Raw genomic sequence first — 27,302 nt, 5'->3', positions numbered from 1 at the left:
CCACGATTCCAAGGTACCCCCCTAATAAAAGTCTAATGACTAGTATCGGGCCAGCCCCTGCTTCGAAACAACCCCCACAGACACTGTCCCGGAGAGGGCGAAAGGGTAAATGAATTGGAAAACCAATCGGCGACCTTCGGTTGCCCGTCTCGAACAAAATGATGGTTCGCCAGGTGGAGTGATAAAGGTAGTAGATCGCTGCCTGGTGACAGTGCATGCATAACTGCAGTGACCTCTGAACTCAGTGCTTGAGCTAGTGTGGAAAACCGAGTGACCGCTCACGAGTGTTTCTGTCTGTCACCCTCGATAAGAAGTCTCTCTCGAATGGCTGTCGAAATCCTGACACAATCACTCTTACCGGGGAATGGCACCATTCATTGTTACTAGCATTTAAAGGCTGGACTTGATATCCGATTCGTGGGACCAAGACAAGTCTGAAAGGGCACTTCATAGTCACTCTAATCATCAAAATTCCGGTAAACAAACAGTAGTCCGCCATTTGCAAACGTTACACACGAGTGACAAAATACCAGACAACACGGTCTTCAGTTAACCGGGCGAGTCGCAACCCATAAATTCCGGGCTGAGCTATGCTGGCATTTTGACAAAACATAACTGCTGGCACCATGCGCAAAAACTTGACCCATCTGTTATCTGTCCAGAAACTTGCTTATCATGTAAAACAAAGGGAGCTGAATATGACGAACCATCTGCAATAATTGCACCCAGCGATACACAAACACGCTGTTACGAGTAGTCTGTAGTAACAAGACTCAGTGAAGCGTGGAAAAGTATTCCTGGCAAGCAAGCTTATCTAGTAATGCCCTATTGGGTGGTTGTAGAACTGATATCTACACTGAAGGGTAGATTCGTTGAACCGAATCATTCATCAAAGGTGAAGATCGGATGGTACATTCAGTCTGGAATGAGATAAGCCCCGGTCACGGAGGATTCTTGAGAACTGGGATCGTCAGACCGTCAAGTGCCGAGCGTGATGGGTCTAGATGACTGCACTACTGACATCGCATGTAAATCAATTCGGCATGGTGAAGCACATAGCTACTATCTCTGTTCAACCAGCCAAAAAAGGGGTAGAAGGTAGGATAAGTTATGTGACTAAAAACATTAAACGCCCCACAAGCCTTAAGGTAAATTGGATAACAAATCAAATTGTCATGCTTAGAGCTTACCACTTTGTAATGAGGAATTCATCGCCTCACAGATGCTCTAGAAACTAGGATCATGTTGAAAACTAGCAGAGTTCGACAAATTTGGCCCTATCTAGATGCAAGTTCACAAACCTCGTTGAGGAGGTGGAAAACCAGTGTTGACAAGTCCCGATTCTTCATGTTGAATGTAATCAATAGAACAACTGGTATCTTGCTCTAGGTAGCTGTAGGTGGTCGGCGAACCATGCGATCATGTGTGTCGAATCAACCAAAACAATTCCTGCATCTTATAGGCGACTGGCATAGCCTGAACCATGAAAACAGAGACGAGATTCGATGTGGGCTAAGTGTCTTGGGAGGCATCCCAGACACATTTGGCATAGGCTCTGATAGGCTGGTAAGATGCGTGTTGTTGGAAATAACACGAGTGGTGAATCGCCCAATTTGTGAATAAGCTCAATTGCTGGCAAGGTCCGAGGAACGGATTATTGAAGAATGCTGACAGTTCGATGAATGCTGACAATTCAGTGATCTTGAACGGCCAGGTGAACTGGTTCGGCGATAGGAAGCGGTTTGGCCTGGTGAAACGGTACGAGTCGGGCTGGCAAATTGGTTCAGGGTAGTGAGCTGGAACGTTGATGTCATCTGAATCAGTCCGTGATCTGGATCGGCGTCGTGACTGTGATCTGGATCGGTTCGGTAATCCAAAATGTTTAAATGATCTCAGCTGATGGAGAGATCTAGAGCGATCAGATGAACCGGTGAAACGCGGTGAAATGTTTTCGGCCAAGGTGAATTGGTTCAACGAGGTAAATCGTTTCGGTGAAGAGAGCCATTACGGCAAGGCGAGGCTAGCCATTTTGGTGCTGTGAATCGAATCGATCATGTGAACCGTTTCGGCGATAAGAAACAGTCTTAATATTATGGCGAATTGAGTCGATGTCGTAATTCACATACGCCCTGTGGCGAAACGGTTCAGTCTGGTGAATCCAATTGGTATGGCGAATCGGTTCTGCAATTTGACGATGTAGATAGGCTGTGTGAGTCAGCTAGACATCTGATGATGCGCCACATTCCGACATGGGAATCTCCGGACAACGAGCAATTAATACTGGTTGTTGAAAGCGGGGATTTGTCGGGTGATCAACTGTTGAAAAGTAACATCTATGTCTGCTCTGTCTGGGATCCGAGGAAGTAAATATTTTTACAAACCTGGAGAGGTTATGAATTCTTTGAAGAAAAGTCCTCCTTGGGGTACATATAAGCATTAAAATGTCCATTTTAAAAGCCTACGACAGTTGTAACAATATTTCAATAAAATATTTTACCAAACAAAAAACTCGTTATGTGTGGTGAGACCACCCCTACAGGGCCCCGTAGAGGGCCCCCTACAGCCAAGAGCAGGTAACTCTGGCTGTGTACCTCGTACCTCACTTTTCATGCTGAACGTGTCAGACAGAATGAGGGGAGGTGGAGCGTGTCAGATACCCCAAGGAGGACTTTTCTTCAAAGAATTCATAACCTCTCCAGGTTTGTAAAATTCTTTTTCAGAAGAAGTCCTCCTTGGGGTACATATAAGCATAAGACAGACTCCCAACGATGTTGAGTCGGGAGTGGTATTCTGTCTGCCTAACATACCCCCTAGTTCAGTCGAAGGCACAGCCGAAGCCGCGACAGAGAGAGAAAGTACACTCACCTAGTCACCTGACCGCTGATGTCAATCAGGCGGGGGCGTGGCAAGGCGGGGAAAAAGGAGCCTAGCCGATAGGCTATTGGTGGAATTTATAAAGGCGGACGCAAGTCCCACCCCCCCAACCATCAAAAATGGGAGGGAAAGTATGGGCGAGTCCAATATATATCCCTCAGCAACCCAAACCAGCGAAGCGTGGTGCAGGGATGAACACAGTGACTGTAGCGAGTGATAATCGCTACATACGGTAAAAACCACCACCAATGTGATACCACCACCGATAAAAAATGAGGAATTTATTAACACCTACACCATGAGAAAAGCAAACGTGATTTCTAAGGCTCATTCGGCTAGAGAATCACGACACTGCCCACTGGTGAGAACTGTCTGGCCAAACCGAGCACGCTCCCGTGAGTGTTTGTCCAGCTGATAGTGGCGGATGAACGTACTCGGTCGGCTCCAGATAGCCGCTGAGCAGATCTCCTCAATGGGCAGTGCCGCGGCGTATGCTTTTGATGTCGCCACTGCCCTAACCGAATGAGCCTTTAAACCCTGAGGGATGGTTAATCCTTTGTAAGAGTAACTCGAACAAATGGCAGAGACAAGCCACCTAGATATGGTCTGCTTGTTCGCCGGAAGACCAGCCTTGCCACCGCCATAACAACAGAACAGCTGCTTATCTTTCCTGATAGCAGCCGTTCGTTTGATATAAGCCTTGAGAGTCTTACGGACATCTAAGACGTGAGCACGCCGAAGAGAGGTACCGGACGATGGAGGCTGAATGAAAGCTGGCAGTTCGATAGGCGCCGTTATATGAAAGGCGCCTGCGACCTTAGGACGGTAGGAGTCTGGCAACCGAATACTGACTCTGTCTTTGTGAAAGACAGTCAGAGCAGGATCCGCTGACATCGCATGGATATCACCTACCCGCCTGCCAGACGTTACCGCCACAAGAAAGGCAGCCTTCCAACTTAACAGCTGGAGTGAAAGAGACGACAGATCGTGAAAGAGAGGACCGGACATCCAATCAAGAACGATTGACAAGTCCCATGGGGGACTAATCCGCCGGACAGTCGGACGGATTCTGTCCACGCCTGCTAAAAGCTGTCACGAGAGGGTGCTGCCCCAAGAGAGCACCGCCGGCAGGGATATGGAAGGCAGAGATTGCCGTGGAGTAGCCCCGATAGTAGACGCGGCTAAACCGGCTTCTAACCGAGACTGCAAGAACTCCAGTACTTCAATTACAGTTGAAGAAAAGGGATCAAGAATCCCTCTGCCGACACACCAGCGCGCATAACAGGCCCATCTATCCTCATACTGAACGTTTGTCGAATCCCTCCGCGAAGCCAGAATTGTGTCTGCAACTGGTGCAGGAATTCCGCTCGCGTGGAGGCGATTCCGGACAGAGGCCAGGCCACCCACTGAATCCTGGGATTCGGGTGCGGCGCTCCGTTCTGGGATAGTAAGTCCGGTCGAAAGGGTAATAGTACAGGAGGCTGAGCCAGAAACCTGAGAAGTACCGGAAACCAGCTTTGAGCCGACCAAAGGGGTGCAAGGAGCACAAGAAGTCGAGCTGGTTGGGTGGCAAGCTGCAAGAGGACTTTGGGAATCAGGGGTAGTGGCGGGAACGCCCACAGAACCCTGTCCGTCCAATCGAGCTGGAAAGCGTCTTGGGCGATGGCTCTCGGATCCGGTATCCGAGAGCAAAACACCGGAATCTGGTTCGTCCCCCCAGATGCAAACAGATCCACCTGGAACGACCCGAACAACTGGGAGATAGCCCGAATATCCCCGATGGAGCATCCACTTCGTGTGGGGCCAGGATACTGACGAAGAGAGTGCATCTGCTCAAGCGTTGTCCGCCCTGGGAGATAAACAGGCATTACCCGTGATGTCGAACTGGTCGCACCAGAGCAGAAACTGCCATGCCTCCTGCAGAAGAGACGGGAAACCGTGCAGCCCTGCTTCAGGATGTAGGTCATTGCCGTCCTGGTTGTCCATCTCGAGGCGGACCACACGGCCTTGAACCTGCTCCCGAAGTCGTTTGAACACCAACCTGACTGCTCTCAATTCTAGCACATTGATGTGCAGTTGCGCCGCTCTGTGACCACAGGCCTGAGACCGACAGAGCCCAGCACGCCCCCACCCTGTGAGGGAAGCGTCCGTCTGAATTGAGAGATCTGGCGATGGGATGTCCAAAGGAGCCCCTTGGATAAATTCCCTGCCAGTGTCCACCACCGTAAATGAGGAATTAGCCACCCTGGAGTGTGGAGAATCAACTTCGTAACCCTGGGTGTGGACCCACATTCGAGCTAGAGCCTGCTGAATGGGTCGCATCCTCAACCGCTTCCGCCAAACGATGTCCACCGTTGCCGCCATGTTGCCTAACAACTGGAGCCAAGTCCGAGCTGAGGCCCTGGGGAACTCGAGAAATTGTAACACAACTCTCTGGACTTTGGTGGCGCGGTCCGTGACAGGGAGACTATCCCTGCAGCTGTCTCGAATCTAAGCTCCCAAGAACACCAGATCCTGGGTGGGAACCAGTTCTGATTTCTTGAGGTTGATAATCCAGCCCAACTTGGTGAGAATACTCATCACAGCAAGTGTCGCAACTTCGACTCAAGTGAGTGGCAAGCGCATCTAAGGAGCCAATCGTCTAGGTGCGGGTGACAGCACCTGCCCTGTGACCTGGCTACCTGAGCTGGAATTAGCATGAGTTTGGTGAACACCCTTGGCTGTGGAAATGCCGAAGGGGAGTACCCGAAACTGATAGCACCTCCCGTCGAAGGAAAACCTTAGGTATTTCCGAACTCGGGTGCATAGGGACATGGAAGTCACGCATCTTTGAGGTCGATTGATCGTGAGCCAATCTCCCTTCTCCACAGACGAAATCACCCGAGCGCAGTGTTTCCATCTTGAAGGACGGTACCTCTAACATGTCGTTCAGACCTTTGAGGTTTAGAATAGGTCTGAACCCTCCGTCCTTTTTGGTGACAAGGAAATAAGTTGAGTAAAAACCCAACATTTCTTGTCCCACAGGAACCACCTCTATGGCTGCCTTGTCCAGCAAACGACTGGACCTCGGGCATGAGCACTTCCGCCTTCTAGGGGCAGCCGGCACTGGAGTGCAACGGATCCCGGAGAAGGGGGGTGGGTCTCGCTTCCACTGTGGCATGTGGCCTTCCCTGAGTGTGGACAGGACCCAGGGATTGGACGTGACTTTTTCCCATATCGACAGGAAGAGGGAAAGTCGACCACCCACAGGGATATGTGGCAGGAGACATTGAATACCTGACTTTGGCAGTACTCCGACTGCTTGGTCTGGTACCAACAAGGGCTCCGGAGGAATTATAGCTGGGAAGCCGGGGCTGACTTCCCCTTCCTCTGAAAAGGCTGGTGGGGCGCCGTGGCCTTGCCCCTTGCCCCTGCCTCTGCCCTTTACCCTCCTCACGACTGCAAGGGCTGAGCCCATTTAACAGATTCCTTCGCCGCGGCAGAAGGATATGCGGAGGAGACAACCGGGGGCCGCGAGCGAGACGTGTGAGGCTGTTCCAGCAAGGGCTTAGAGTCCTTGAAGGTTGAGACAGCCTCCGCGGCCTCCCGGACTACTGTAGCTGCCCCGGGGAACAGGGTAGAACCCATCCCGAATGGCAGCCAGCAGAGCCTGTTATGCGGCAGGCTAATACCTCGCCACGAAAGCCACAGGCGGACGGAGGCCCATCACCGCCGACATCATTTGGCAAGCCGACGACCTGATAGAATCGCGCGCCAGATGTGACTGTACCTCCGTTAATTGCTTAGCCAAGGTGGAGGGAGACGAATCTTCCTCCACCCCACCCACATCCAGTAGTTGCCTCTGCAACACCGAGATGTAGGCGAATGGATCGTCACTTTGAGGCATTGAACCGCATTGCGTATTGCTCTTCAAAGGATCGATAGGGCGGATTTAAGCTGTAGCGTTAGTCGTGAACGGCGGAAGCCGGCGACCTTGCTTGGCTGAAGCCATAGAATTACCAGACGAACCCCCTAGGGCGGACGGATGCGTAAAACACAATCGTCAACCACTGGGGGATTGTAGAGGCAAGCCTCCCCATGAGGTACCGGCGGTCAAGTTCTGGCAAATCGAACCTGGACCTGGTACCACAGAGGAGGGGGGTTGATTACTTCAGACAAGACTGAGGGTAATATCGCGCAGCCTTGTGTCCCCCACCTTGGTGGGAGCAAAAGCCTCCCCTGGGAGGCGAAACTCCTGAGGGTCGGGTGCGCCAGTACTGACCACTACCTGGGGCAGGACAGAAGCAATACGCTCCCGTACCTGCCTCAGGGGCCGACCGAAGCGAAACCAAAGGCGTGCATCTAACTCCTCCCGACCCTCATCCTCCTCCATAGCCTCCTCGAATCGATCCTCAATGAGTGAGGTCTCTGTGTCCAGAGAGAGCTCTGAGGGATCATCCGAGGGGTCTACAGAGAGGGACAAAGGCTCGAGCAGAGCCGGGTTGCCCGGCACACCCGACCCAAGACTCGAGACTGAGTCGCGGTGCCGTGATGAGGAAGAGCCCGTGCTGGGATTCCTCAATGGGAGACAAAATGATCCAGACACCGAATGGCCCGGCCAAGCCGGCGCAAGCGGTGGGACCAATTGCGAAGTAGCGGCAACTACAGGGACTGCCAAACTACTAACTACTGGACCAGGCCCCGAGCCAAGGCTCGGGCCGGTAGTAGTTACTACAGCGGAGGGGTGGCCAGCAACCGAGACGAAACTCGGAGCCGACGCACCCCCGACAGAAACCCCCACACCAGAGCCTAAGCTGAGGTTGGGAGCACTGCCCGCCATAGACCCGGCACACACACCCGTACCTGGTCGGACGCCAATCTCCTGACGGAGGCCAGCCATCGCGTCAGCCACGAGAGTGTGGACCGAATCCATCTGCTTCTGCAATATATCAGAAAGTAAATCAATTGTTAGCTGGTTAGAAACAGGGACAGGAGGGGGGGAAGGTGCCTGTGATGTTGAGGGGATGGCAGGTGAAGGAGCCGGAGGCCCCGTGCCCTTCGCCCGTTTAGGAGCATCCCGCGAAAGAGAGGAAGCCGAAGCCTTCTTTTTCTTTGTTTTTTTATCTTTGTCTTTAGGCGGCTCCTGACCCCAAATGTCCCCCCCCGCCTGAAGTAAGGACGTGTAGAACATGTAATCAGCACGTCTGGACTTGATGGTACGGGGGGAGAAAGCCTGACACATAGAACAACCTTGTTTCGTCATGGGCTTCCTCCGCTAAACAACGTAAGCAAACCAGGTGGCGATCCTGAGGCGACAAACTGCCGCTACAGGTGACACACCCCTTGGGCTGCAAAAAACAGAACCACGCTATGATAATAGCAAGGACTGTACGATATACATAATATAATATGCACACAACAAAACAGAACAAAAACAACGCCTCGGCGATATTTTAACTGTTACAGCAAAGCTATTAAATACTAGCGTAAAGCCATAATAGCTGCCGTAATTAAATACATAGGTGACAAAGAGCAACATGTGTGAGCGACACGTGAACGCCAATTTCCGCGAAAACACTCAAGCAAAACTTACCTAAAGCCTTGAAAAAAAAAGGAATTTAGGCAAGTATAATCTACAAAATGAAATATCAGCCCTTTCACAACCCGACTACAAGGCTTTTTCTAAAGCCAGGAGAAGAAGAAAGCAACCGGGACCCCCGCGTCCGCCATCTTGCCTGCCACGTGGCTGGAGACAGCTTAACACGCCGGTAAAGTTACAACAAATCATGAATGAAAAAAGTCATACAAAGATTCCAGCTAGCGCCCGAGCGAAAAAAAGGAACCATACATACAGGATTTGACTCTATCTCACTCATCCTTATTCGTATCTTGGACCATGCAAACGACCTACACGGCCGACGACAGCATGAAAAGTGAGGTACGAGGTACACAGCCAGAGTTACCTGCTCTTGGCTGTAGGGGGCCCTCTACGGGGCCCTGTAGGGGTGGTCTCACCACACATAACGAGTTTTTTGTTTGGTAAAATATTTTATTGAAATATTGTTACAACTGTCGTAGGCTTTTAAAATGGACATTTTAATGCTTATATGTACCCCAAGGAGGACTTCTTCTGAAAAAGAATGTTACAGTGTGCGCAAAATTATGCTACTTAGGGTCAACTACCCATGATATATTTCCCATGTTAACTTGTAAGGAAAGCTGAGAACTCTCACAATACGTCCACACAGTGGTGCGACAAGAAGAATGATCACTCTGAGGTAGTCATGTGGGTAGACAGGGGAACGTGCTGCACACTTAGCCTGCGACTGGGGACCTGTCCTATAAGGAGAGCAGCCTGGGGAACACAGGGGTATGGACAAGAGAGCCCTACAGGAAAAGTTCTCATTCGTTCCACTCAGCGTCGAAGCAAGAGAGAGAAGTGCAAATAGTGAGATAGGACAAGTTTAAAAATCTAGACTATCACAGACAATTATTAAATTCAAAGTCTGAACAGTACGCTACACAAATGGTTAATAGACCACTCAACAGAAGTTAAAAAATCTGTCATGATTGGTGGGTAATGCATCACACAAGCTTTGTGCATGTTCCTTACCGATACATTTCCTTCAAGACAACAGAGTACAATATCAAGGCAATGAACACTTTCTGGTAACACATTTTGTGAAGTCCGGAGGCAAACACCTCCATCCTGCTCTTGCGGTGCATTTGTCAGAACATACTGCCAGCCTTTACCTTTGTTGCTATGGAAACCGCTACTGCTGGCAACGGAGCCCTCGGACATATATCCAAGTCCAGTCTCCCGGTCTTCTGATAGGTCTGGATCTAGAGGAGGGAGACCGATGTCCTCACGGAATTGATGCACAGCATCGGTGAGGGAGCTGTCTGTGGTGAGATGCCACTCCATCAGCACCGTTCTCAATGTCCTCTCACACAGCATCTGAAAGTAGGCCCTGCAACACACATACACACCATTACACTGCATGGCATCTCTCTTTCTGACTCTTTCTCTCTCTCTTCCCCCTCTCTCTATTTCTCTCGCACACACACCATTACACAGCACCAAATGCACACACATCTTATCCGAGCAACACACATCGCACTATTACACAGCATCAAACACACTCTAGATTGAATCCAAGGGCAGTTATTTAAAAATTTGGTCCCAACATACAATCATAGCCTAACATAATGGAATGCACCTGCAAAATACGTGCTTCACAATATCGCAAAAGCTATGCATCGCATGTTCACATGCACTATTCTTACCTAATCTCGATCATCATGACACACAAACCCTTTTAGCTAATAATGTCCATTGTCCATGCATCATATTGTAACATAATTGGGCTTAAAAAGATATTGGACATTGATGCCAGAGCCCTACCTGCTACTGCGCGTATGTTGTAGGTGCGTCCTCCACCAGTGGAAGCTGCGGCGGATGCGGTTGTGGGCCTGGCGCTGATGCAGCATCATGATGGCGTCCTCTGTGTCCACCATCTGCTCCTGGACGTTTGACCACCACAGATGGAAGTAGTAGCTCTTTAGGTTCTCGCGTCGCTCCTGGCAATGGAAACAAGGTGTATAGACATGCTGGAGATTCGTACTACAAACATGTCTGTTCCCTTGGTGCAACACTACCACCACTGACTGACCGACTGACTGACTGAGTTTGGTTTTACGCCGCTTTTAGCAATATTCCAGCAACATCACGGCAGGGGACGCCAGAAATGGGCTTCACACAATGTACCCATGTGGGGATTCGAACCCGGGTCTCCGGCATGACGAGCCAACTCTTTAACCACTAGGCTACCCCACCACCGCCACCACAGACATCCTACTGGTACACGTAATTTGTTTTTGCACTAAAGGTTCATCTTCGTCTCATTTTATCATTGGCTTTATGTTTCTATGCAGAGTTCACTGTAGATAGGGTGGGACAACTCACTTTCTCTGCTCGAGCCTCGGCCTCCTGCTGCAGTTTTCTACTGGTGCGGTCTCTCCAGTGTGTGAACATGTCTCGCTGGAGGTATGCATTGTGGAACTGCTGAGCTGCATGTTTACGTCGGATGACAAAGTTCCACTCCTCCAGACACACCAGGGCTATGCCAGTCTTCATCCGGTGCTTGATCTGCCGCTCGATCTCATGTACCTTGTACTGACGCCTGTCGGGCATGGACAGTTAGAATATTAGACATATGCACTTTAAACTGATACATTCCAACAGGGTACAACATTCATGGTAAGGATTATCAATTACCATGTCCAAACAATCATGTTCAACATGACAGTTACAGCATTACAGAAATGTCAACCTAGACCACATCCAAATTACCTCCATCTGTCGAGGGCCTTCTGCAAGCAGGTCCTAAGGAACTCATCCCGACTGTGACAACACTGCCGCTTGTGAGCTGTCAGCTGTTGCCAACCCTGGAAGCACCTGCACGACAAATGATGGTGACAGTCAACTTCCAACAGTAAAGTGTGAGTGAGTTTAGCAAAGTGTGAGTGAGTTTAGTTTTACGCCGCTTTCAGAAATATTCCAGCAATATCACGGCGAGGGACACCAGAAATGGGCTTCACACCTTGTGGGGAATCAAACCCGGGTCTTCAGCCTTATGTGTGTACGCTTTAACGACTAGGAGTGGGTGAGTGAGTATTGTTTTATGCCGCTTTTAGCAATATTCCAGCAATATCACGGCGGGGCACACCCGAACTGGGCTTCACATTAACCACTAGGATACAAGAGCAACACCAAAGAGGAAACAGAGACCAATAAACGTCAATCAGATATATACATGACTGACTAACCACAGGCAGTTCACTATGACAGTAGTCATATGGGAAACATCTCTAACATGTGCTTCACATGACCTTCCGCCAACACCGACAACTGCTGTGTTGTGGTATGGCGGCTTGTGTTTAGAGTCTGTTTCACAAAGCAGTGGTAGTGCTATGATGGATGTTGGTATATGTTTGAGTTTTGAGAGTTGTATAGCTATGTGAGCAGTGCCCTGAATGCAATATACTTACTGTGTCACCAGTTTGTGGTGTCTACTCTGCACCATGGGTTTGATGGTGAGAGCCAGACGAGTGGCACCCTTCCACGTGTTGAAGCGACGACGTAGTTGGCATCTCTGCAACATGCCACGCATCTCTGCTGCCTCCTGCTTCTCCCGATCCACCTTTTTCTTTGCCTCTACCCAGCGCAGGAACATCACTACAACAAGAAGTAAATGTCCATAGTTACACAGACTGACTGAGTTTGGTTTTACGCCGCTTTTAGCAATATTCCAGCAATATCACGGCGGGGATACCAGAAATGGGCTTCACACATTGTACCCATGGGGGGATTCGAACCCGGGGTCTTTGGCGTGACGAGCCAACGCTTTAACCATTAGGCTATCCCCCCAGCCGCCCCTAGTTACACAGAAGTCTTTAAAGAAGAACATCACTAAAACAACACATACATCACCGTGGTAACTTTTATTTTACACAGCTACTTCACTGCAACAAGTATGTAGTGATTATTATCTAGGTGCATGTATCACAGGATTTGAAAACAATATAGAACAAAACAGGAAGTCGGTCCTTCATTGAGAGGGTAGGATCTTCCTCTTGTAATTTTGGGTTGAAAGCCCTGGGATCATTTGCTGCCTTAGCAATGTTTTGCTCAAAGACAGATAAAAACAGTCTCATAACTGATACCTGCTACAAGTGTGATGGAAGTGGTTATTATTATCATTATTATCATTATTATTGTATTAGATACTGTGGGATATAACTGTCAAGACAATTTGATGGCTGATATTATGAACAACCATCCATAACTTTCAATCACCAAGTATGATCTCAGATCAATTTGGTCAGTTCCTAGACCAGCAGGTTACTTGGGACCAATTCTAATGGGGAATACCAGCAGAGTTCTACACTAAGTCCCTGAATACTGCACAGCACAGAGTATCTCACCCTGCATGAGTGTCAGCTGCCTCAGGGGCTCTGTCTCCTCCAGCGTGGTCTGCAGACGGCGCTTCCGACACATCAGCTGCCACGTGACACTCGCCTTCCTAAGAACACACACACATGACAAATCATATCAGTTTCAGATGAAAATGCAATTCAACAATTTGTCTTCAAACATCTACACATAATATTGCTAACACGTAAGCTCACCTCGCACAATGGTTGGACCAGAATCTCTTGGCTGTCTGTTCATCCACTCGCTTCTCGAACTCCCTCTTCCATACCCGGGAAACAATCCGCCATTTTGGTTGCATTCTGGTAGCAGATGTGTGTCTTCATCCTCTGCCTAAAACATAACACCATTAATAATAAGTCGAAGGTGTTAATGGTTTGTGTAACACAATTTCTGTGCCAAATATTTTAATGAATATGATACAGAAACAAACTCAGCCACTAATCTCTATTCAACTCCACAATAACGGATGTTGTCTCACCTCATATCTCCTCGTAGCCCGGTGTATCGGTTCCAGTCTCCAAGCATCTGTCTCATAAGGGCATTTTCCAGACTGTAGATGGCAGCAGCACGACGACGACGCAGCTGCACCACATTGTCACGCCACACCTGCAGCGACCGTCGCAACTTGTTCATCTCGATCTGTTTCTCAATGTAGCGTCGACGTGACAAGTTAGTCAGCCATTTCTCCTTCCACAGCGAGAACATATGGCTGAAACGTGAGTTTTGAATTGAACATGGGGCCTATGCTCGCATGAAAATTATCCTGTTGAATCAAAATATTCTGTACTGGGGTATGTGCAACAGATGTATGTTGGGGTTTGGTTTTTTTCACATCTTTTTAAAATATGTATAGTCTGGTGTGGAAAATTTCATGTCAACTCTATATTTTGCAGGGTGGTGGGGTAGCCTAGTGGTAAAAGCGTTGGATTGGGTGACGCCGAAGACCCAGGTTCGATTCCCCACATGGGTACAATGTGTGAAGCCCATTTCTGGTGTCCCCCACCATGATATTGCTGGAATATTGCTAAAAGTGGCGTAAAACTAAACTACCTCACTATATTTCTGTCTGTTACTGAGTTACATGTGTGTGTATAGGATGTAAATCTTCTCTAATGGAACACAAGTCATCCAAACCACTACTGACACATGTACCTTGTATAACAATCTAACGTACAGGCAAATATTCCTCTCATCCATCCGCTTGGCGCGGAGATTCCAGAGCGTCTCACGCCAGTAGACGAAGAAGCGGCGGAGGTTGGTGGAGTGCCAGTGGTCCTGGCTTCGGCTCAGGTCATGCTGTCGTTCTACTTTACAGACCTGGGACGATTGGTGCCAGCCCCGGAATATCTGAGCCAGTGTCCTCAGTCTGAAATACATGTCAACGCTGAGAGGAGGACCAGACTATCATCAAATCTGCAGCTGTATAGAATGCTCAGAATCAGTAAAATCAGGACAAAATGCAAAATTGTAGGTTGAAAAACATATATAAAAGTTTGTGATTTGAAATATGAAAATCATAATGATATTGTCATTTTAATAAATAAAGAATCATAACACATCCTTTTTCTTTATTTTGAACTTATTTATTATGACGGGAAATATCTACATCAGTCGAGTAAGTACTTGTGCAATTCTAGCTCTGCAAAGTAGAAGGACTGACTGACTGACTGAATTTGGTTTTACGCCGCTTTAAGCAATATTCCAGCAACATCACGGCGGGGGACACCAGAAATGGGCCTCACAAATTGTACCCATGTGGGGATTCAAACCCGGTTCTAGCTTTAACCACTAGGCTACCCCACCGCCCCCAAAGTAGAAGGAATAAACAGCACTAAAGTGTTGCTTCATATATACACATTCCATTTGAGTATATCGCCCTGTACAGATTAGGATTAACCAAGCTGTGCTGCGTATGGAACCACATCTACCTGTAGTGTTTGCAGGCACGCTGGTGTTTCAGGTATGTCTGCTGCATCTCCTCCAACATCCGGCGCTGGAGATGTTCTCGATATAAGGCACTGAAACACACAGCTTCGGAGTCACAACATACTCCCTAGCACTATCAGAAACTATCAGACTCCTGTCACGGATGTGTGACATGTCACTGAGTTTTTTGATCCAGAACAATGCTCATTATGTTGATCACTGGATTGTCTGGTCCAGGCTCGATTATTTAAAGATCGCCACCATATAGCTGGAATATTGATGAGGGCGACGTTAAACAACATTGACAACTGAGTTTCTTGTATGACAGTAACTTGAAGAAGAACAAAGCATGTTTCTTGTTTTTCTGGTGAAAATGAAAAAAAAGAAGAAGATTCATAAACGATATATTAAAACTAACATACTGAAACACTGGCGATTATATTCCGGAAGACTTTTGGCTGAATTTTTTACAAACCCTTAAACAGTGAAGACATTGTATTCAATTTCACATCTTTCAGGGTTTACATCTTACATAAATTTGCATCCTCCATATTTCCTGAGCTCAAATTGTGGTAAACCTATCCTTTGATCCTTTTATGTGGTACTTACCATGTCAAACTGCCTGCCCAAATTTTAACATTAGGGTTATGACAAGGACATTTTACCTAAATATGTTACACAGGTTAACTACCTCTCCATACTGTAACACATACACGAAATGTTAACAAGCACAAAAAGCACAACATTGCTGGTACTACCACAGAACATTGACATTATCTGACCGACAAACAGGTCAAGGATTTTATGGCAGATGGTCCAATCTTTGTTCACATAACAACTATAAGAATTTCCTATTGGCTATTGAAAACTCTGTTTCCTTCATTCATTGCCTTTTTTTGCTACCTTGGCACTGTGTTACCATGGTTACTGACTCACATTGCCTGCTGCCTCCGGGACCTCTTCTGTTTGGACAGTGCCGTGAAGTGTTGCCACGACAACCACATGTGCGACAACATTGTGCACCTGAAACATCACACGACACGAGTGACACACACCACACCGGACGTACAGACTGTACAGGGAGTCACATGATGTACACAAACACCCACGGTGTCAGTTGGAACAATCTACATCCTCCACAGTGTTAGATTTAGTAGCACATGCTCACTCCCACACATTAATCTACCTACAAGAATTTCAGTCATGCTGTCTGGTTAAACATGCAAAGAGGGAAGGCCCAGCCTTAGAAAACAGAATTAAACTAGTTCACACAGGCAGTCCTACTTCATGAAGATGCAAAATATTTGCTATGCTTGCATTTTGTGTGAGTTATTTAGATCCAAACTGTAGCAAAGCTGACACTTTGAGAACTGGTCAAGAATTATAACAATCAAACGCCACTATTCAATGATGACTACCATCATGACTACCACTGAATTTCAGGCTATATGCTGGAAAGAATTTCGAAGTCCGATAAACCAGATGGAAAACAGAACAATTAAATACAGTCAAACCCTGCTATCTCGTACTCCATCATTTCAGACTGTACCTCAAATGGTCAATATTTGGATCCTATTCACTGGTTCGGAATGCCTCACCATATAAATGCATACAAATTTACCTGCTTCTCTAGAATTCACAAAAAATATACCCAAGCTTTCTCAAACCTTGGACTCGGCAAAAACGCTTACTATTTATAGAATTTTGTAACTTCGTCAAAGTTTGTACTTTCCTCATGAACAGTTAGAGATAATTAAGCATCTCTGATAGCGGTATGCACTTCGGCTAGATACATTGTGTCTTGAACCTTTCTACACATATATAACATCACTGTAGGATATCATGCCTCATTATTGGGAATGTCTGGAAATCTTAAATTTACAACTCAGCCCTGCCAAGTTCAAGATAACGGGGTTCAAGTGTATACATAAATCCTCAAGTCATAGCATGGTCAGTCTGTAGGTTACATACAGAACCACTGGTATAATGGCAAAAGACAAATCGATCAGAATCTGAAATCTAAACTTTTGACCAGTTGGGCCTGGCTAAGGGATGCAACTCTGCAACTCCGCACAACTTAGACACAAAGGCAGCAGTGGCCCCAGTATACACTCAGGCTAATCTGATCTGAGAATAATTAGTTATAGAATGGATAATGACATATTAATTTTAGTAAGACACTTGGAAAAACATATGAAGTGCATGACAAAATGTCTGTGTCCAGGTGAAAACAGTGGATGAGAACAAACACCAGAGAACAACAAGAAGGTGATGCCACATACTGGTGTCCACACAGTGAGTTACATGTAGAGATCCGTGTGAGTGTTAATACGGGAGTAATACACAATACAGATGTGTAAACAGTCTTGCAAACAACATTTAAAGTCTTGTTCCTGATATAGAGCCATAACACATATTCCCATGCATGTGATACAACATGTATGTCCTACCTGGGACCTAGCCACACTGCTGTAGGATAACACAGGGAAGATAACAGATGCTATTATCACATGCTTTGGTGGATTTTACAATTAAACTTCCTTACCATTAGTGACCAGTTAATTATCATGTGAATATGTTTTAAACTTGGTAGAATTCACCTCTGCCATTGTGTGTTACCATGCAGATTTTCAAAGAGTACAACGGATTTTGAAACTGGGCCCCATTTCACAAAAGGATTGTAGCGCTAAGATGATCGTAACTCCCATACTTTAACATAGACTTACGTCGTAGCGCTACGATCACTTTAAGGAACGGGGCCCAGGTCTACATGATGCGCAGTCTGCTGTAACTGTGCCATGTGTGTAACTGAGGTTCTGTCTGTGTAATGAGGAGAATCTGTAGAGAGGGTGGTGGATAGGAGTAAGGAGGGGCAGGGCAAGGTGGGGTTGAGGGCAGGGCAGGGCAGGCAAGGGGGGAGGGGTTGAGGGAGGAGAGGGTAAAGGAGAGGAAGACGGAGAGAGGGGAGGGAGAAGAGAAAGGAGGGGTTGAGGGAGGAGAGGGTTGAGGGCAGGGAGGGGTTGAGGGAGGAGAGGGATTGAAGGCAAGGAGGGGTTGAGGGTGGGGAGGGGTTGAGGGAGGAGAGGGGCTTAGGGTGGGGAGGTTTGAGGGAAGAGAGGGGTAAGGGAGAGGAAGACTAAGAGAGGGAGTTGGAGAGGAGTAAGGAGGGGCAGGGCAAGCAGGGGGGAGTTGAGGGAGGAGAGGTGTTGAGAGAGGAGAGGGTTGAGGGTGGGGAGGGGTTGAGGGAGGAGAGGGGTAAAGGAGAGGAAGACGGAGAGAGGGAGTGGGAGAAGAGAAAGGAGGGGTTGAGGGAGGAGAGAGGGTTGAGGGCAGGGAGGGGTTGAGGGAGGAGAGGGATTGAAGGCAAGGAGGGGTTGAGGGCGGGGAGGGGTTGAGGGAGGAGAGGGGTAAGGGAGAGGAAGACGGGGAGAGGGAGTGGGAGAGGGAAATTCCTACATGGGGGGTCAAATTTTTACTTGTAATGTTAACAAGGTTACAGTTGTTTATTTGTAAAATTTAATTAGAATTAAATAACAAGAGATATCAAGTCATAATAAATATAATGAAATTCACCCTACAAATACAAATAGTATACCTATTCAACATGAAATATATCTCACATGACCATTGACTGGCAATATCTCCCTGTATTCATGCAGTATCAAATACTGGTAATACTGTAAATATATACATTTGCTGTAGGGAATATAATTCAGCTGTTTTCAACAATTACAACACCTCTCAGGCACTTTGAACTAAAGAAATGTAAATCCTGACATGAAGCAGGACAATTATATTAATCACTGTACAACTATCTGTGTTTTTTACCTAAAAGTTAGAGTGATTGTTGGGAGAAAATGGGTATCCCTGCGTGCACCACTCACCTGCGGTAGTAGTCCGCCTTGTGCTGCTTCACCCTCAGTGCATGCATCTCCACCCACTTCTGCAACATCGCCGACATCAACTTCTGCTCCAGGCTTTTCCGCAGCATCCGAGCTCTGTCAGTTAGTGAGTAAGTGAGTGAGTGTGATTTTACAGTTAGAATTATCACTGTAAACACGATGGCACGAGACACCGGAAATGGCTTCACAGATGGACCCCCAGAACACAGGATTAACACTAGAGGCACTGACAGGAGAGATGGTCGGGGGTCTTAAGTACTATTCTCACTCACTTTTATATAAGTTAATGACAGTTGTGTTTGGAGTTGTTTTACAGTTATGAATCAGTTCAAACTCAATATATCTCATTGGCCTGGAGGTATGGAGGCTATAATGGTCTCAGATCAACATGTGGTTTCAAAACAAAACCTAAATTTGTGGTACTGGGGAATCCACACAGCAAGTCTTAACATGCAATACTGTGGAGTCTGCTTGCATTGTAACCGTGAAACAAATGAGTGCACGGAGATGTCAGTGTTGCAGAAGGGTCATTGTTGCTTAGGGTTTTACACCCTGTACTTTCATCTTCACTGAAATGCACCCAAAACCAAATATGAAGACATAAATGTACCATAGTTTGCCCAAATAGCTCTGCAACCAGTACAAAATACACTAAACTGATTCCCTTGCAGACTCGCACAGCAAAGACTTCCAAAACTGTTTCCCACATATTGCAACAGACATATCGACTCCCAAAAGGCACACACTGCCAAGTTAGGGTACATATGTTTGTACAAGTTAGGGTACATTTGTTCATACAAGCTAGGGTACATTGGTTTATACAAGCTACGGTACATTTGTTCATACAAGCTAGGGTACATTTGTTCATACAAGCTAGGGTACATATGTTCATACAAGCTAGGGTACATTTGTTTATACAAGCTAGGGTACATTTGCTCATACAAGCTAGTGTACATTTGTTCATACAAGCTAGGGTACATTTGTTCATACAAGCTAGGGTACATTTGTTCACACAAGATAGGGAACATTTGCTCATACAAGCTAGGGTACATTTGCTCATACAAGCTAGGGTACATTTGTTCATACAAGCTTGGGTACATTTGTTCATACAACCTTGGGTACGTTTGTTCATACAAGCTAGGGTACATTTGTTCATACAAGCTAGGGTACATATGTTCATACAAGCTAGGGTACATATGTTCATACAAGCTAGGGTACATATGTTCATACAAGTTAGGGTACATTTAGTTGGGGTACCTGGGATACACAGAAGCAACCTACTCCAGTATGCCCCCTCCAGTGTGTGTTCATAACTTGAGGGGGGTTCTAATATCTGAATCTACAAACCCAGTGCATCTTTTACACTGAACATTGGGATGTAGACACTGACTTTTCATCAACTATTTAAAGTGTGTACCTCTGTGCCTCCAGGGTGAAGTCTCGCCAGGTCTGAAAGGACATCTCCAGTCTGGTCTGTCGCCTGGTGTCTGCCCTGTCTCGCCACTGATGGAAAGATACACAAGGTTATCTTAAACATATGCACTACAGTGTCAGTAAGTACATCCAGCCACAACTGCTACTTGGATGGTGTTCACTCACCTTGTTGAAGGCTGCTGTTAGTTGGATGGTGTTCACTCACCTTGTTGAAGGCTGCTGTTAGTTGGATAGTGTTCACTCACCTTGTTGAAGGCTGCTGTTAGTTGGATAGTGTTCACTCACCTTGTTGAAGGCTGCTGTTAGTTGGATGGTGTTCACTCACCTTGTTGAAGGCTGCTGTTAGTTGGATGGTGTTCACTCACCTTGTTGAAGGCTGCTGTTAGTTGGATGGTGTTCACTCACCTTGTTGAAGGCTGCTGTTAGTTGGATAGTGTTCACTCACCTTGTTGAAGGCTGCTGTTAGTTGGATAGTGTTCACTCACCTTGTTGAAGGCTGCTGTTAGTTGGATGGTGTTCACTCACCTTGTTGAAGGCTGCTGTTAGTTGGATGGTGTTCACTCACCTTGTTGAAGGCTGCTGTTAGTTGGATGGTGTTCACTCACCTTGTTGAAGGCTGCTGCTACTTGGATGGTGTTCACTCACCTTGTTGAAGGCTGCTGTTAGTTGGATGGTGTTCACTCACCTTGTTGAAGGCTGCTGTTAGTTGGATGGTGTTCACCACCTTGTTGAAGGCTGCTGTTAGTTGGATAGTGTTCACTCACCTTGTTGAAGGCTGCTGTTAGTTGGATGGTGTTCACTCACCTTGTTGAAGGCTGCTGTTAGTTGGATGGTGTTCACTCACCTTGTTGAAGGCTGCTGTTAGTTGGATGGTGTTCACTCACCTTGTTGAAGGCTGCTGTTAGTTGGATGGTGTTCACTCACCTTGTTGAAGGCTGCTGCTACTTGGATGGTGTTCACTCACCTTGTTGAAGGCTGCTGTTAGTTGGATGGTGTTCACTCACCTTGTTGAAGGCTGCTGTTAGTTGGATAGTGTTCACTCACCTTGTTGAAGGCTGCTGTTAGTTGGATGGTGTTCACTCACCTTGTTGAAGGCTGCTGTTAGTTGGATGGTGTTCACTCACCTTGTTGAAGGCTGCTGTTAGTTGGATGGTGTTCACTCACCGTGTTGAAGGCTGCTGCTACTTGGATGGTGTTCACTCACCTTGTTGAAGGCTGCTGCTACTTGGATGGTGTTCACTCACCTTGTTGAAGGCTGCTGTTAGTTGGATGGTGTTCACTCACCTTGTTGAAGGCTGCTGTTAGTTGGATGGTGTTCACTCACCTTGTTGAAGGCTGCTGTTAGTTGGATAGTGTTCACTCACCTTGTTGAAGGCTGCTGATAGTTGGATAGTGTTCACTCACCTTGTTGAAGGCTGCTGTTAGTTGGATGGTGTTCACTCACCTTGTTGAAGGCTGCTGTTAGTTGGATGGTGTTCACTCACCTTGTTGAAGGCTGCTGTTAGTTGGATGGTGTTCACTCACCTTGTTGAAGGCTGCTGTTAGTTGGATAGTGTTCACTCACCTTGTTGAAGGCTGCTGTTAGTTGGATAGTGTTCACTCACCTTGTTGAAGGCTGCTGCTACTTGGATGGTGTTCACTCACCTTGTTGAAGGCTGCTGTTAGTTGGATGGTGTTCACTCACCTTGTTGAAGGCTGCTGTTAGTTGGATAGTGTTCACTCACCTTGTTGAAGGCTGCTGCTACTTGGATGGTGTTCACTCACCTTGTTGAAGGCTGCTGTTAGTTGGATGGTGTTCACTCACCTTGTTGAAGGCTGCTGTTAGTTGGATAGTGTTCACTCACCTTGTTGAAGGCTGCTGTTAGTTGGATGGTGTTCACTCACCTTGTTGAAGGCTGCTGCTACTTGGATGGTGTTCACTCACCTTGTTGAAGGCTGCTGTTAGTTGGATGGTGTTCACTCACCTTGTTGAAGGCTGCTGTTAGTTGGATAGTGTTCACCACCTTGTTGAAGGCTGCTGTTAGTTGGATGGTGTTCACTCACCTTGTTGAAGGCTGCTGTTAGTTGGATAGTGTTCACTCACCTTGTTGAAGGCCGCTGTTAGTTGGATAGTGTTCACTCACCTTGTTGAAGGCTGCTGTTAGTTGGATGGTGTTCACTCACCTTGTTGAAGGCTGCTGTTAGTTGGATGGTGTTCACTCACCTTGTTGAAGGCTGCTGTTAGTTGGATGGTGTTCACTCACCTTGTTGAAGGCTGCTGTTAGTTGGATAGTGTTCACTCACCTTGTTGAAGGCTGCTGTTAGTTGGATGGTGTTCACTCACCTTGTTGAAGGCTGCTGTTAGTTGGATGGTGTTCACTCACCTTGTTGAAGGCTGCTGTTAGTTGGATGGTGTTCACTCACCTTGTTGAAGGCTGCTGCTACTTGGATGGTGTTCACTCACCTTGTTGAAGGCTGCTGTTAGTTGGATGGTGTTCACTCACCTTGTTGAAGGCTGCTGTTAGTTGGATGGTGTTCACTCACCTTGTTGAAGGCTGCTGTTAGTTGGATAGTGTTCACTCACCTTGTTGAAGGCTGCTGTTAGTTGGATGGTGTTCACCACCTTGTTGAAGGCTGCTGTTAGTTGGATGGTGTTCACTCACCTTGTTGAAGGCTGCTGTTAGTTGGATGGTGTTCACTCACCTTGTTGAAGGCTGCTGTTAGTTGGATGGTGTTCACTCACCTTGTTGAAGGCTGCTGCTACTTGGATGGTGTTCACTCACCTTGTTGAAGGCTGCTGTTAGTTGGATGGTGTTCACCACCTTGTTGAAGGCTGCTGTTAGTTGGATAGTGTTCACTCACCTTGTTGAAGGCTGCTGTTAGTTGGATGGTGTTCACTCACCTTGTTGAAGGCTGCTGTTAGTTGGATGGTGTTCACTCACCTTGTTGAAGGCTGCTGTTAGTTGGATGGTGTTCACTCACCGTGTTGAAGGCTGCTGCTACTTGGATGGTGTTCACTCACCTTGTTGAAGGCTGCTGCTACTTGGATGGTGTTCACTCACCTTGTTGAAGGCTGCTGTTAGTTGGATGGTGTTCACTCACCTTGTTGAAGGCTGCTGCTACTTGGATGGTGTTCACTCACCTTGTTGAAGGCTGCTGTTAGTTGGATGGTGTTCACTCACCTTGTTGAAGGCTGCTGCTACTTGGATGGTGTTCACTCACCTTGTTGAAGGCTGCTGTTAGTTGGATGGTGTTCACTCACCTTGTTGAAGGCTGCTGTTAGTTGGATGGTGTTCACTCACCTTGTTGAAGGCTGCTGTTAGTTGGATGGTGTTCACTCACCTTGTTGAAGGCTGCTGTTAGTTGGATCGTGTTCACTCACCTTGTTGAAGGCTGCTGTTAGTTGGATGGTGTTCACTCACCTTGTTGAAGGCTGCTGTTAGTTGGATGGTGTTCACTCACCTTGTTGAAGGCTGCTGTTAGTTGGATGGTGTTCACTCACCTTGTTGAAGGCTGCTGCTACTTGGATGGTGTTCACTCACCTTGTTGAAGGCTGCTGTTAGTTGGATGGTGTTCACTCACCTTGTTGAAGGCTGCTGTTAGTTGGATAGTGTTCACTCACCTTGTTGAAGGCTGCTGTTAGTTGGATAGTGTTCACTCACCTTGTTGAAGGCTGCTGTTAGTTGGATGGTGTTCACTCACCTTGTTGAAGGCTGCTGTTAGTTGGATGGTGTTCACTCACCTTGTTGAAGGCTGCTGCTACTTGGATGGTGTTCACTCACCTTGTTGAAGGCTGCTGTTAGTTGGATGGTGTTCACTCACCTTGTTGAAGGCTGCTGTTAGTTGGATGGTGTTCACTCACCTTGTTGAAGGCTGCTGTTAGTTGGATGGTGTTCACTCACCTTGTTGAAGGCTGCTGTTAGTTGGATGGTGTTCACTCACCTTGTTGAAGGCTGCTGTTAGTTGGATGGTGTTCACACGGTGACTCAGCATGTCCTGCCTGTGCATGGACCGACTGATGGCCCAGCGGAAGGCATCCAGTCCCTTCTTCAGCATATGATGTCTGAAGAGATCTGTGGCTACCCTGTTCTGCCGTTGGTCCTGAGCCAGGGAATGCCAGGTATAGAAGTATCGCACTAGGAGGTGGTTCACCAGGAACTTCTGGGCCCTGGACACAGTGGGATTGTTGATGAATTATTGCTCTTCTGTAGGGTGTGTGTGTGTTTGTGAAATGCTTGTGTGTGTGCAGCTGTGTGTCTCTCTGGGCTTCAATAGTTCTGGACTAATGCCAGTTACATAGCAGTGAGAACACAGTGAGATACCATGCTGCAGTTTAAACTGGATACCCTCAGACACAGAATACTGAAGTTGACCAGTCTTGTTTTATTAACTTAATGAACATGCAGTTCCAGGGTCACAACGTTAACATCAAGGTAACAACTTCAATAGTGTTATATGATATGGACAAAATTCTGCTCTCAGGGCAGACTGTCTATGTTTTGAAATTGCTGCTATTCTTGGACAAACCAGGGAAAATGCTGTTGATGCTGCTTAATCAAAGGAAACCGTAATGCACATTTTAACCATCTTTGATAATCTCCTGGGTATACTTTCCGATTAATCTCCACTAGTACCCTGGATGCTCGGCCTTTGATGGCTTTTAATCCAACCAGCGAAGTTCAGCGTACCAATCATAAGCCTTCTAACATACTTAACTTTCGCTTTTTTTATCTAACCGATTAAACTTGGCGACACAATTGTACTCTGAAAGAGGTAGAATAAGTTCTGCACATATTTTTTGAAGATTTTAGACGTGTCAATTTCGTGTCAATCTGAGTTGCCCAGTGAGCAAACTCCCTCGTGACTGCGGCTGCTATCTTTGTTGACACTGGCTAGTTTGGTTGTAACGGCTTATCTGATTGGCTACTGTGAGAAGGCAGACCCAGCAAAGGGAGGTAATAGAATTATCGGCTGATCTATAGATGTTTCCAGGGTACTAGTGGAGATTTATTGGAATGTATACCTGGAGATTATCGAGGATGATTTTAACAAGACTAAAATAACCAAGAAAATCAAAGGCAAAAGCACAACTGTGGGATCTTGACACGACAAACGATCATAACTCTGCTATCACTACAGCTTGAAAGATTTAACGATGCAGGTTCCCTATGATTGGGCGATGTAAGACTTTGTAATCCCACTTTTATCTGAAATCGAAACTATGATCTCATCATGTGGTCACATCAAAGTGTGACCATTAGATATTTACACAAACCTCCTGCCCCCTGCTTCCTACCTGTTCATGAAGATGTCTCGGTTCTGGCGGTGCTCTTTCTGTCGTTTTGCATTGGTTTGCCATGTCTTGAAGTGCTGGGTCTAGGGTAATTGACAAGGATAATCACTCCACCATTTTGTATATTTGTTAATGTTAAAGTCAGTTATATTCCAGCTATATGATGGCTGACTGTAAACATGGTAAATAATCAAGTTGGGACCAGACCTGTCATTGATATACAGACCAACCATCCATGACAAGCATGGGTTCCTAGGGAACACTTCTCACCCAGCGGTCATCATTCTACTAACTCAACACTAGGTACTGGCAAACGTGATCACTCCATGCTAGAACTATCAAATCTTAAGAACATCTTCTGTACTGACAGATCTACAGAGGGTTTTAATTGCTAAATTTAATGACATCTTGAACAATAACGAAGCATTTTTGACAGGATCTTGTTATCAGGGTTACCCTGGAGTGAGTGAGTGAGTTGAGTTTTACGCCACACTCAGCAATATTCCAGCTGTATAGCGGCTGTCTGTAAATAATCGAGTCTGGACCAGACAATCCAGTCATCAACAGCATGAGCGTCGATCTGCGCAATTGGGAACTGATGACCTGTGTCAACCAAGTCAGCAAGCCTGACAACCTGATCCCGTTAGTCGCCTCTTATGACAAGCATGGGTTATTGAAGATCAATTCTAACCCGGATCTTCACGGGTCGGATTACCTTGGACAAAGGTTATGCTGTTGCAACATATGTCAGGAACTCAGTATATAGCTGATTCAGATTTACTTTAGCATCTGTGAAGGTACATGATATATACATCACAGTATTTTCTCTACAAACCAAATATTTTATACAATTTCTGACCTATGACTTGAACCAAGACTTACCAGAATGATGAGATCCTTCCTACTAGTGTCGTCTGCCTGGTACAGGTTTGTGAGCAGACGCAGAGTGTCAGGGTTGTGGATGTGTGCCATGATCGTGTCGGCGGCACTGCCATTTGACCTGTACATCAGAGGAATGTCATCATGTATAGATATTAGGGCTGCAACAATGCATTTAACTATTGATGGATTGCAATTGTTGAGTCTGATAGCAATAAATCGACGGTACAAACGAAAAATTGTCAATGCATCAATAGTATGTGTGACTATCGCTAGTTTCAGTAAATGACTGCCATTGATAAATGCGTAGAGCAAAATACAGGAAGTACCAGATTGGTTCACTTTGATTTAGAGTTATCTGCCCCTGTTACCTCTAAAACAAACTTTATCTGGGTTTCAAGTTTCTTGTCAGTTATTAAACGAGACTGACACTAGTTCAGCTTTATTTTATTATACACAAACTATACATTCATTTGGGAAATGACTTCAAATGAGACAATTCGCTATCGCAATAGTTGTTTCCCCCTCAATAGTCACCCCTAATAGACATAGCACTTAACAGTTGATAGGGAAAGAGTGTGCTAAAGTGGCTGATTAAAATCGGTTATATATTTGAGATAAAGTGTGGTGCAAAATCAAGTATTGTGAGATCAATAACTATTAAAATAATTTTGATGGCAAGATTTCTCTTGACAAGATATGTCATTTATACATTTTGTTTAATAACATAAACATTTCTCTAAAATTGATTTAGGATGGCCTCCCTGCCGTTCTGGAATCCACACAACGTTATAATGAAGACGAGGACTTACTGTAGGAAGCTGGTCTGATTGTTGGTGAGAAGTGGGTTTCCCTGGTACGGCTCACGTTTCTTAACGAAAGAAAAACATCAAAGTGTGCACACTAGCCAAGTACCAGCTTCCACACAGTGTTTGCAGGGGTGGGGGGTGTGGCAATGGTACTGGTGTCCAAGTACTACAACATGCAATAACCCAGGTCACCTGAGTCTCACTGACTGCTATGTCCAGCATGAAGTACC

General features: G+C 46.5%; 1 protein-coding gene across 1 annotated transcript in view; it reads right to left on the bottom strand.

The window, feature by feature from the left end:
* The window catches only part of LOC124257486, a 64,717-nt gene that overhangs the window by 19,910 nt on the left and 17,505 nt on the right, over positions 1–27,302 (bottom strand). The window contains exons 3-19 of the mRNA XM_046691552.1: positions 27,076–27,134; positions 26,267–26,384; positions 25,388–25,467; positions 24,034–24,259; positions 20,096–20,181; positions 18,661–18,774; positions 15,713–15,799; positions 14,779–14,868; positions 14,025–14,216; positions 13,329–13,559; positions 13,045–13,149; positions 12,841–12,938; positions 11,905–12,091; positions 11,207–11,311; positions 10,820–11,036; positions 10,259–10,434; positions 9,607–9,824 (exon numbers count right to left, since the gene is read on the bottom strand). Coding sequence (XP_046547508.1) covers positions 9,607–9,824; positions 10,259–10,434; positions 10,820–11,036; positions 11,207–11,311; positions 11,905–12,091; positions 12,841–12,938; positions 13,045–13,149; positions 13,329–13,559; positions 14,025–14,216; positions 14,779–14,868; positions 15,713–15,799; positions 18,661–18,774; positions 20,096–20,181; positions 24,034–24,259; positions 25,388–25,467; positions 26,267–26,384; positions 27,076–27,134 — 2,389 coding nt within the window. The remainder of the gene's footprint in view (positions 1–9,606; positions 9,825–10,258; positions 10,435–10,819; positions 11,037–11,206; positions 11,312–11,904; positions 12,092–12,840; positions 12,939–13,044; positions 13,150–13,328; positions 13,560–14,024; positions 14,217–14,778; positions 14,869–15,712; positions 15,800–18,660; positions 18,775–20,095; positions 20,182–24,033; positions 24,260–25,387; positions 25,468–26,266; positions 26,385–27,075; positions 27,135–27,302) is intronic.

Source organism: Haliotis rubra, unplaced genomic scaffold (assembly GCF_003918875.1).
Source record: "Haliotis rubra isolate DU_JTF1 unplaced genomic scaffold, ASM391887v1 Scf662, whole genome shotgun sequence".
Taxonomy (NCBI): domain Eukaryota; kingdom Metazoa; phylum Mollusca; class Gastropoda; order Lepetellida; family Haliotidae; genus Haliotis; species Haliotis rubra.
The sequence above is the reverse complement of the archived record's forward strand: the minus strand, read 5'-3'. Positions and strand labels throughout refer to the sequence as shown.